Source organism: Pseudopipra pipra, chromosome 3, assembly GCF_036250125.1.
Source record: "Pseudopipra pipra isolate bDixPip1 chromosome 3, bDixPip1.hap1, whole genome shotgun sequence".
Lineage (NCBI taxonomy): Eukaryota > Metazoa > Chordata > Aves > Passeriformes > Pipridae > Pseudopipra > Pseudopipra pipra.
Window position 1 is genome coordinate 113066874 of NC_087551.1, and position 12380 is coordinate 113079253.

The 12380-nt window shown below is 42.0% G+C and overlaps 1 protein-coding gene across 3 annotated transcripts in view; it reads right to left on the bottom strand.

Moving 5' to 3' along the window:
* Positions 1 to 12380, bottom strand: part of PKHD1 (PKHD1 ciliary IPT domain containing fibrocystin/polyductin) — a 267993-nt gene that overhangs the window by 90624 nt on the left and 164989 nt on the right. For all 3 annotated transcript variants that reach the window (XM_064650787.1, XM_064650789.1, XM_064650788.1), the window contains 2 exons: positions 12071 to 12190; positions 2891 to 3028 (listed from right to left, as the gene is read on the bottom strand). In XM_064650787.1, coding sequence (XP_064506857.1) covers positions 2891 to 3028; positions 12071 to 12190 — 258 coding nt within the window. The remainder of the gene's footprint in view (positions 1 to 2890; positions 3029 to 12070; positions 12191 to 12380) is intronic.

Consider the following 12380-nt stretch of genomic DNA (forward strand, 5'->3'; position numbering starts at 1 on the left):
CAGCCATCACGAGATATGTGAAAAAAAGAATGTGACAAGTTGAAACTAAAACAGAGAAATTCAATCCTATCTGGATAATTACTTGGCAAGCTCTACTGTAAAAAGCAAAACCAGCCTGCCAGCAAAGAGCAGTTGAGTGCAGTGGAGATCAGGATAAGTCCAGAAGATCAATTTGTGCCAAGAGAAGTTCAGTGTTTTCTTCAGCTTTATGGAGAGCTGAGGGCTTTGTTCAGCAGTGGAACAGGACACCTTCTGCACATATCATCTATGTTTTAGTGCCTATGGTTTAAAATGAATGGTATCATCCTAGCTGAGAATGGAAAACAACTCTGAGATGTCGAGCTCAAAATTGCTTATCTTATTCTGACACAGGTGTGCTAATGACATTTAGCAAATCTCTTAATCTCTCTGAACCTCAAACTCTCCTTAATCAAACTGGAAAAATAGCCAGGGTTTTTGTTTTTGTTTTTGTTTTTGTTTTTTACAGCACGATAACACAGAGAAATAGAAGTAAAAGCTGTTACTAAAATTTTATTGCAAATATCACCATCAAATAAAAGACTTTGAAAGTTTAAGTCAAAGAGAGAAGCTCCTTATCTGAGAGCTTGGACTACTAGAGTAGAAGTAATCAGAAAATCTTCCTGTATCCAAGAACAATGAAAGCCTAGGAACACTCAGAGAAATTACTGTGGGGATAGATCCACATATTTTACTTTGGGTTTTCCAAGGGGTCTGATAGAATTTTTTATCTTTAATCATCTCACACCTCCCAGTGATTCTGTTGATCATAATTCCCACTGGATTGTGATCATTACATGAAAGAGGAAAGTGATGATTGACCCTGCAAAGTCAAAAGTGTCACAAGAATCGTGATCTCCCAGCTAATACTGTACTTTCTCATCCCAGTTTGCCTGCAAATTATTGTTTCAATAAAACTAGTGAGGTTCTTGTGTTTCTTAAATTCCAATTTTAAACTGATTTTTCATTTGTTATATATTTCTCATCACCACTCAGTCCCTACGTACTTATAGTCTTAATTTAACCTTCTGACTTTATTTTTTTCCCTGCAGATAAGATGCCAAGAGCTCTGGAAGACACCAAATTCCAAATAAGATGTATTTCTAAACTTATCAGATGTATTTCTAAACTTATCATTTTTCTCTAGCAGTTTAAATGAAAAAAAAAGTACTTGGGCTCTACCAGAAACCCTTTATTCCAGGCCATGGAATCAAAAGTAATAGCACATGGCCAGAGATTGCTACACTGAAAACAGGGCATGGAGAAATTACACAACAGGCAGGACCTGGGGATTTGGCTCATGTGATGCCAACCTGAGATCCTGCTCAGGCAACGCTGAATGTTGATGTCCACATCTATTAAATCTGTTTACTAAACTGTCTCATTATCTGTTTTGTGTCAGGATTTCTTTAGGGTGTGGTGGAGTTGGACAGATGGGCCTCAAAACCCTTCCTTCAGGCATGGAACAGGCAGGATTGGACAGATGGGCTCCAAGACGTTACCTTAAGGCCTCGAACACAGGGGAAGAGAAAGAAGAAGGGGAGGGAAAAAAAAACCCACATGCACTCCCAGCTCTACAAGCAAGCAGAGAAACCAGTATAAGATGTGGGAACCTTGCAGAGTCTCTACCCACCATCATCTGAAACAGCTGAAACAAGGATAGCTCTCCAAAAGATGCTGGACTATGACTCAACAGCTGCAAATACCTGCTTGGCTTTTAATATCATTACTACTCACAGATGTGCTGGAGGGGAGTTTGTGCAGCAAAGTGCCTCAATGTTTTTTTAATAAGTGTTTTTAGCAATGAACACATGCTTTTTCTTAAAACCAATATGAACCCATATTTAAAGTGCAAAGGAGCGTAAGTAAGAAATGACTGACACTCTTTTAAGTATACATGTATATTTTAACCTCACAGATTAAGCTTTCCAACCTTTTTTTTCCAAAGAAAAGCACAAGACAGCAAAATAACTTTTTTGGCCAGGACTGTATTAACTAAACAGTCCCCCGAGATTAACAACAAACAAATATTGGAGTAGACTTCCTCAGGAGGTGATTACACAAACAAATTCTCTTTTTAAAGTTCATGAAACCAATCTTGGGAAAGGTCAAGCAATGATCAACAATGTGATCCCAGCATCCTAAGGATTCCTGTAAGTAAATATAATGCCTGCCTTTAGGAACCTTAATATTTAAAGGCAATTATGTGAGTAACTACTTCTGAATGGAAAAACACTGATCCTGTCCATTGCAAATAATGTGGAACAGCTCCAGTGACTCTGGGGACTCTGAAAACCACAAGAAGTAGGGACAGGGTGGTATCTTTCTGGGATCCTGGTGTTCATCTGCACAGAGGGATGAGAGACACAAATGTGCTGAATCCAGCTGTTTCATGCCAGAGTGTGAGACTTCCAAGCATTCCAGGGATTCTCCATGACTCTTTTTATGTTGATTTTAAATATTTCTGTGTCACAAAAAGTGTCCTACTTATGCCCACAGACACCAGGCACTGCCTGAACACCAGGGTAGGTCCCGCCCTGAGGAATTACTGTCTCATAAACCAACCCCCAGGTAGCAGGGAGGACTTCTACACGTATCAGATAAAATCTCTGCCACAGTGAAAACAGGAGTGAGGTGAAGACTGCAGTATTTGTAATGTGTTGCTATTAATAGGTAATTAGCTCCAGTGGATAATCGTCGTGCTTAATGTGGATTTTGGGTGTCTGCATTGCAGATATCCAGATATCTACAGGGCATCAGGTTGGACAGCATGCTCACAGCAACACTCTACGGTCTTTCTTCACACTTTTTTTTCGTATCAATAGCAGAAATAAACCCCAGGCATCCAGAAAAACAGCTGTTCTTCACTTACCCACTCTCAGAGCACCCCCGAGCACGACGACACAGGCAACACTCAGGACATTGCTGGAGTTGCTGGGGAACTCGAGAGTCCCCAGGATGTAGAGTCCTCTCAGAGGGGGAAGAGCTGTATCCACCAGGATGGTCCGGTCTGAGGAACAAAGCAGAGGGCTGTTAAGGTCAATGGCAGCCTACCAACAGTACTTGCCAAAAAATGTAGCATGGTAGTGAAAAATGTCAGCTTGGCTTCAGTTTTGTTTTTTCTAAGTTGGTTTTCATAGAATCATACAATGGCCTGGGTTGGAAGGGACCTTAAAAATCATCATATTCCAAGCTTCCTGCCATGGACAGGAACACCTTCCACTAGACCAGGCTTCTCAGAGCTCTATACAGTCTGGTTTCGGAATATTTCTAGGTAGGAGGCAGCCACAACTTCTCTGGACAACCTGTGCCAGTGCCTCACAGTAAAAATATTTCTTCCTAATATTCAATCTAAATGGCTTCTTTCAGTTTGAAGCCATTCCCACTTGTCCTGTCATTCCAGACCCTTGTAAACAGCCTTTCTCCATCTTTCTTGTTGGCTGCCTTTAGGTTCTCAAAGGCTGCAATTGGGTCACCCCAAAGCCTTCTCTTCTCCAGGCTGAACAATCCCAATTCTCTCAGCCTTTCCTCATAGCAGAGGTGCTCCATCCCTCTGATCAATTTATTAGCCTCCTCTGGACAGACTGGTTAGAACTGCCAGAGCAGGGCTTATGGGTTTGTAGCATCCACAACCAGAGCTTCATCTGCAGCTGAGGTTCCATGGGGTGACTGTAATCTCACCAATGAATAAATAATCATATTTACAGTGACATTGTTGCATGCTTAAGTCTCATCATATGATTCTTGAACCTTTAAAAATTAATGTAGAGGGCAGCAAGTTAGAGACATATTAGTCTCACTGGGCAAATCTGTCTTTGTTTATGAAAGTAAGACTTGAGCACCCAATGCAATGAACCAGGACTAAGTTAAGCTGTGTCTAAACAGCATGGTATTGAAAAAAATATGAGAGTTCTCTTGAAAAAGCCAAGAACAAAATGCCCCATCCCTGGAAGTGTTCATGGCCAGGTTAGATGGGACTTTGAGCAACTTGGTCAAGTGGAAGGTGTCCCAGCCTGTGACAGGAGGGTTGGGACTAGATGATCTTTAAGGTCCCTTCCAAGCCAAACCATCCTGGGATTCTGGGATTGACGGAAGTGAAAAAATCCAGCAGTATCAAATACTTCATGGTGCAAAGAGTCTGAAAGTCCCCACCTTGTCAACAGGTTGACAAGCTGTAGCCACACACCATAACCTCCCTCCAGTGACACCCTGTCACTGCTTTTCCCTCTCTGCAGCCTGGCTTTGCTCTCTCAGGTTTAGTGTATAAAATCCCACCTCTTCCTCACCATTCAGGAGGATGCTTACACCAATACAGTCTATGAGAAGCCAGAGTTCATGGAATCATTAAGGTTGGAAAAGACCTCTAAGATCACCAAGTTCAACCAATCACTGGGTCCACCATGAGTTCTTCCACTCTGTATTCATAGGATTGCTCATTCTCCTCTAATAAATCAGTTAACAGTGATCAGGGGAAGCACCATTCCCTCAGATCCTTAAGGAGAAAGCAAGGAGGATATTTTTATATTGCAGAACAGAGTGGGGGCTGTTGTGGGTTGAGCCCAATGACAGCATCATTGCTGCTTCCTAAAGCTGCAAATCTGCACCTGGGAACCTTTTAAAGGCCACTTAGGCTTTCCAAGTAGGACATGAGGAAGGATGTAAATGGTGTATTTTTAGAGGCACCCCATTGCACAGAGGTGAATTCCACCCTCAGGGCCTATCTAATGGTCTTTGATGTCACTAAGAGCTTCTCGGTTGCTCTGGAAAACAGCTCAGGCCTTGAAATTGTGGTTTCCATCTCTCTTTGTTACTGACAACAGTAACAGTTTCCAGGTATGGTGCATCTCTGAGTCAGTGGGTGTTCCCGGAAGAATGAAAAACAAGGTATTTCCTTAGCAAGCGGTTCAATGACATGATCTAATTGAGACTTTCACAGAAATAGCTTGCAGAAAATGAAAATCTTCAACACAATGACAGCTGATCCTACCCTACCCAGAGATTTTCTGTGATTTTCATTGATCTCACATGCATTAATTATGAGACACAGATACACAAAATGGAAGAAATTCAGGAACACACAAATTTTCCAATGGATTTTGACAGATTGGTAAGAATGGGCCATTTGAAAACCATTTTGGTGTGGTACATAAGAAAAGCCAAAGTGTCTTGGGAAGTGGATCAGCTACTTCACAGTTTCTCTTCTGCCTGCAGCCATAAACAACTGCTTTGCATGAAGACACAAATGACCACACAATGGGTAGCACAGAGAAAGTCCTTTCCCCAAAATAAGTAATTAGGGGCTGACTCAAACTATTTAGCACAAAGATTTAAAAACATTCCCGAGCCCTGTTTGGAGTAAACATAATCAATATGACTCTATGAAAACCCATGAAGTACACTAACAAGTGGACTGAAAGAAAATATAAGTAGGCTGCCTTCAATAATAGCATTTCCTAGTTTTTTGGCTTCTTAGTTTTGCAACCCTGAAAGAGCTTCCAGGGAAAGGAAATTTCTGTTTCAGGTCCTGTTTTCAGGTCTGGGGTCCTGGCTCTGCTTACAGATTTGTTTGTCTCCTACATACATGTTCCTACTTGATCCCTGTAACCCAATCATCCCAGCTCTTCCTTTTCCCCCCCTTTTTTTATTCTTTCTCTCTGGACATCAGCAAGGGACACCCTGAAAGCCCAGGACCTGTGTTCTCAAGGACTATACCAAGCAGTGCAGCCATCCATGGTTACCCTGAACCCCTCATCCCAAAAAAGATTCCCTGCATCCTTGGGCTAAAAAAAATCTTTCAAGCATGTAAAATTTTCACAGCGTTCAGATGTAATAAGTCTCTAGGGAGCAAGTGGGTTTTTTTTTCTTTTTCCCCCCTAAATCTTATACTATTTGTACTTAATATGTTTTTACAGGCATGAAGGAACTCCTGTCTATAATCTTTTTACAGGACAGGTAGAGTCCCATGCCCTGCAGAGCTGTGAAGGGAAGGCACAGTATGCGAGGATATGAAACAGAGAGGAGAATGGGGGGGAGATGTTGTTAGAATGGTATCTCTCAGACAGAAGGGGAGAATCTAGTTTGTGAAATCACAGCTCAAGAATGTGGCAAAAAGCTGCAGTTGACAAAGGCCATAAGTATATTCATCAAACACAGGCTGAAACATTTTTACAAGGAAAAGAAGCAGTGCTCCCAGGCATGCCATTTATATGTCACATTTCAGTCTAGAACAGATATTTTTGCTGAGTTGCACATCTTTCTAAAAAAGGTTTTATAAAGGAAATGCTGACTGCTCTGTAACTGCTCTGTAATCATGTGTGAGCCTTGAAACACAGGAGTGAGAAATTTCCCCATTCGGAGATATCTCTGCAAACCTATAGTTTCCTCAGTTTAAAAGGACAACACTCTGGGGTGTGATGCTTGGGGTGTGAAGTCCTCAGACGGCGAAATGTTGCTCTGCAGAAACAACAGAACACTCCTGTGGGGGGAGGGAAAAAAGTCCTTCTGCACTTGAGGAGAAAAACAAACAAATTCAAATACAACTTCCTTACATGGTCCTTATAGAATGCGCTCATTTATCTCATGGGGGAGGTCATGACTAAGCAGTTAAAATAATAAACTTTAGGTCACTGAGCTCTAGGGATTTACTTTCAGAGAAAGACAAACCAGAGTTGCTTTCCCCCATGAAGATATTTCTATAGTGGCAAGCGACCACTTTCAGCAAACCATAGTTTGAGTCTGAAAACAGGGCTACATTTCATTGTACATATATTTTCTTCAGACAAAAAGCTCACAGGTATGGCAGAGTTTTAATGTGCAGACATACAATGCTGAGAAGTCACTAATGACTCCAGCAATGACACAAAATGCCTTTGATCAACAGCATTGCTGTATAAAACACCATAGCATGCCATTGAATGGAAATCAGGCACAACAGAGAGCTATTATATGAGATACAGTACTCCAGCATTCATCTCTTCAAACAGAAAACTTCAAAGAAAATCAAAATCAGAAAATGAAGAACAGAGTGAGTTCCACCACTGAAAAAAAAAAAAAAAAAGAAAAAAAGAATTAAAAAAAAAGGAGATAGAAATTGCCGGAGGCTACATGATATCATGTCAATAGCCTTCAAAACAGCATTCCTTTGCTTGGAATTATAACACATTCTCCTTCCACCCAGAGCACGCTGCATCAGGAGTGTGTCACACTGAAAACCATAAACCAAAGCCCTGAAAATCCAAGAGCTTTGGGAAGCTAATGCCGCTGTTGGCTGCTGGAAGGGCATGACTAAACTCCTGCAGCTTGTTTTGCAAGATGGTGTGACTGCTGAAGCCTGATGCATGTGAGAAGTCCTTGTGGGATGGCTGCAGCTCTGGAGGATGAACCTCCAGAGATTAAGTCACGAGTTGTGGCAGCCTGAGCTGAGGATTTCCAGATCAGGCTGGAAGAGACTTGTATCTGCTGGGGAGCCAGACACTGAGTGGACTTGTAACACACCAACACTAAAAACCACTTTAACGTGAGGGCCCCACCCCTGCTGCAAGTGAAATTCATCTTTGTACTAAAAGTCTATCAAATCCTCAAGTCTCACCAATGCTTTCAAAACAAGCCAAAAGAAAAAAAAAGAATAGCTTGGTACACAATCCCTTGGTACACAATCCCAGTTTCCAAACTCTCCAAATCACATCCTCTACGTGTCAAGCATACACCAAACGACGGCACAAAAACCTGGTTTCTAATATGTATATTTTGCTAATAGAGGTATTTTTAACCTTTTCAAACTTATAGAATCATAGAATATGCTGAGTTGAGAGGGATCCACAAGAGTCCAGCCCATGAGGCAGCCCTAAAGATGCGATTTTGCTTATTTTGTTAAATAAGCAAATTAAAGCTTTCATTAGCTAAATTTAGACAGTGGCCCAGTTCTTCAGTGAACTCTAGGAATCCACGTTCATTCAGAGATTTTAACAATGTCAGACCAAAATCTTCCCCTGCACTTCCTCATGCTAAAAACAAGCACTGAACATCTATTATTTGCTTTTATAACTCTAAAGCTGTTCTTTGGGGGCTGAAAGGACTAACCCAGTAATGCACAGCATACTAAAAGTAGGCTTTCAACCTGAAAATCATTATAGATGGCTCCCAGAAGAGAATTTTAAGTAACTAGAAGACAGCAAGGGGTAAAACACAGCTGCATCTTTCCAGGAGTGAATAACCAAATAAGTGAAAAACTTATTTGGGTGTGCAGGGCAGCATAAAGTTTGGGTGGTTTGTAGGGTGTTTATTCTCACAAGAGCAAACTCTCACTTTTTTGTAGCCATTTAGAGTCAGTCTCATTTTAGAAGGTCATGCACAAACCAGTGGAAATGGGAACATCCATAAAATGCTACAATTAAACATAAATTTAAAAATTGTTGATTTCATTTTAAATCTTGGGTCCAAACACGAGGTTGACTTTCTTTAAACTGGAAGCTCAAACACTTGTGGCGGCAAAGCAAAGCGTGAGAAATAGACAAAAAATTCATCTTGCCTGACTGCATTTTAAATGCCTTTATTTGAGCAACAAATCCAGCGCCCTTATCCCACCAGTGAGGACCACGACTCTGATTTAAGGGCCTGCACTCTGTTGACTCCAATGACAGTAAGTGCCTCAACATATCCAAGCCAGCAAGATTGAGGAGGGAAAGCAGTAATAAAATAGAGGGAAGATGATCAGAATAGGCAGGCACACAACGGAACAGTATCCTCTCAAAGTAGATGGTATGATAGATAGCTTGTGTTTGTGTTCATGACCCACAAGGATCATCCAGTCCAGCTCCTGGCCCTGCACAAGACACCCCAACAATCCCACCCTGTCCCTGAGAGCATTGCCCAAACACTCCTGGAGCTCTGGCAGCCTTGGTGCTGTCCCCACTGCCCTGGGGAGCCTGTTCAGTGCCCAACCACCCTCTGGGGGAAGATCCTCTTCTTAATTTCCAACCCAAACTCCACCAACACACCTTCATACTTATTGCTGAAAGGAAGATTTACAGCGTGGCTCTCCACTTGTCCTAGCAGGCAGTGCATTTTCAGTTACCACTTACCTCTTTCTTTTTAATCCATTATGCATTTTGTTGTGGGGTTTTTTTGACCAATAAAGCCCCTCTGAAGAGCAGGGACAGTTTTATTGTACACTCTGGAGCACCCTGCACTGAGGAGGTGATTTAGAACTGGGAACTCCAAGGGTCTCATCCTGTTGCTCAGGCATTCTGGTTTTGGGCAGATATTATTGTCCTGGCCCCTCAGTTCCATTCTTGCCCATGGTAAAATGCAGATTGTATTTAATAGCCCAATCTTTACCCTGCTGCCTCTTAACTAGTAGCCACCAATATGTTAGGGAGAATCCCTATACCTCACCCAGCAGCACAGACATGCCCCAGTTAAATTGACCAAACCAACACTGCTCTAAATTCGTGGGACATTACTTTTGACCCCAAAAGCTGTAGGGTCATGCTGCACAGTGCCAGGCCAGAGCTAATGAGCTTTGTCTCTCAGGAGAGCTAATTAGTTCTGGTGCACCACCGTGCTGATGCAGCAGTGTTGTCTCCAGTCCCAGAACTAGATCAGTTGGGCTGGACTGGGCTGGGGGCAGAAATGAGCAACGCTCCAGGCACAGCTTAGTCATGAAGGGCCTTGTGGTACGTGACAAAGGCCATGGTCAGCATCACAGGGCAGCTAGAATAAGTATTTTGTTGAAAGGATTATAGAATCATGGAATTGTTTAGGTTGGAAAAGACCTCTAAGATCACTGAGTCCAATTGTTAACCCAGAATAGCCAAACCCACAACTGACCCATGTCCTCAAGTGCCACATCTACATGTCTTTTAAATCTCTCCAGTGACGGTGACTCCACCACTGCTCTGGGCAGCTGTGCCAGGACTGGACAACTTCTTCAGTGAAGAAACTGTTCCTAATCAAAACCTCCCCTGGTGCAACTTGAGGCTGTTTCCTCTTGTCCTATCACTCGCTCCTTCGGAGAAGAGACAGCCCCCCACCTGGCTCCACCCTTCTGTCAAGGAGTTGCAGAGAGCAAGAAGGTCCCCCCTGAGCCTCCTTTTCTCCAGGCTGAGCCTCTCTCAGCTCCCTCAGTCACTTCTTGTGGTCCAGACCCTTTCTCAGCTCTGTTGCCCTTCTCTGGACATGCTTCTGTGCCTCAACTTTGCAGGAAACACAGAGGAGTTTTATTCATAGGTGAGCTTGCATTGCACTAAAGAACCATCACAACCTCAGCATCCAGCTTCCTCTCTCCTGATCTGATCTAAACAACAGAACTCAAAACTCTTGGCCAAACCTATCTATTTATTCCATTTTTATTCCCTGCTTCTGTGTAAATTGTGATTTACCATTGTGTCTCTTCATATCTGCACCTGACACATGATTTTGAAGACTGAAATGTTCCTGGGCTTTTGACAATCATGGGCTGATATTCGTGAACTGGATATAATGTGATACACAAGAAGTTGAGACAGATGTTCTGGTGTAGTCTCTGGCCTTGTTCTTGGAGAGCAGGAAAGACAAAATATGCCAAAACATGTGTGCAAAATCCAACGATGGCAAGAGGATCCAAAAGAGAGCAAAGCATATGTGAAATGTCCTACTCTTTAATGCTTCATAAGAGGTCAAATATAACAGAGGTAAGAATGGGGTAGGAACTGAGCTGTCTGATAGCTTAGCCAGGATGATCCTGGAGTGCTTCAAACAGCACAAGGTATCATCCTATAAACAAATGACTTGAGCCCTGGAGCTCTACATAATACCATCATTGAACTAGAACCTAATCACAGTTATGTATTATAGCCAGTGAGATGGTGGAACTGGAAAAAAAACACATTGTGTTTGGGGTTTTTTTTCAGGAAAAATGGATTTAATCAGAAAATATAAATTATCTACTCTTCAGTTCAATGTGACTTCACCCCAGAAGTGAAGAAAAGCATTTTTAAAAAAAGTACACAGGGGTTTTGGTGTTTGTTTTTTTTTTTTCATATTAACCAGAAAATCAAAGATTAAACTAAGTATTCATTGAAGGTTGATCATAATTGTTAATGTAACCTGAAAATATACATACCTATTATTTTAATGACATAGATCAGAGAAGCCCTAACCATGAATGAGGTTCCACACAAAAATACCAAACCAAACACTGCCTTCCACAAAGGCCATGAGCCAAAAAGAGGTGAAGAGGAATAGACATGGGGCAGTGTTACCCCATTTCCAGAAGTGGAGCTGGGGTAGGTAGAGGGACTTGCCTGGTTTCAAACCACCGAGGAGGAGTCAGTACCAGGTCCTAGAATATGTCAGATACCAACCACACAATATTCATAGGATCATATAATCATTATGTCTGGAAGAGACCTCAAGACCTCATCTAGTCCAACTTCCTCATCAGAGCAGGGTCAGCTCTTATATAAAATGGTTATCACAAGCTTTTTACTCCAGATTTCATTGCAAATTGTCTAATGTATTCACCAGAATTCAGTTTTCCTTCAGTAATGTTGTAAGCTGAGCTGGGATTTACATGTAACTCAAGTTGAAATACAGACATGACCTAAAACATCTTGGAGGCATCCACGGCAAATGGTTTGAGAGATTATCACTGATATTGGGAATTACAACAGGAAAATAAGCTGGAAGGTGGTACCATTGTGGAACTGTAAAATATGATCCCTGCTCAAAACACAGAGAGATGGGTCAAGAGATAAGCTCCTTGTGACTTGATGGTTCTGGGCCTTGCAAATTCTCTGCTCCTCAAATAAGGTTCATGAACACACTTCAGCTTGAATGACTGTGTGTGGGTTTGTGTGTATGTAAATGGAAAAGAAGTATTATTCTCTTCCAAAACTTACATTTTTGTACTGTAGCCAAGATTTCCATGTGACAAGGAACAAGTGTGGTGTCCTGCACACACTTGAATGCGCACTAGTGCCAAGGAGTCCATGTTACAACACAAATATACTTCCTAATGTAGACAGAGCCCAGCCCTTCTACAGGAATTAAACACCTTTCCTTCCTTACGTACTAGGCAGGATGATGACATCTTCTCCAGGGCCTGGGATGCTGCAGTTGGATCCACCCCAGCCTTTTCCCACGTCATGCCATGTCTCTGGGTGTGACCACTTCAAGACAGCATCATAAGGATCTACAAAACAGGAAATACAAAGAGAGAGTTATAATATTCAGTAGCTGGAAGAATTACCATTTCTTTGATAATCGAGCATCTGTGACATTATCATCCTCCTGTCACTGATGAAGCAACATTAACTGCTCTTTGCTATGTTCCGTGCTTAAAGAAAGATACCTGATTGAATTCCCAGGGCATGGGAATTTCC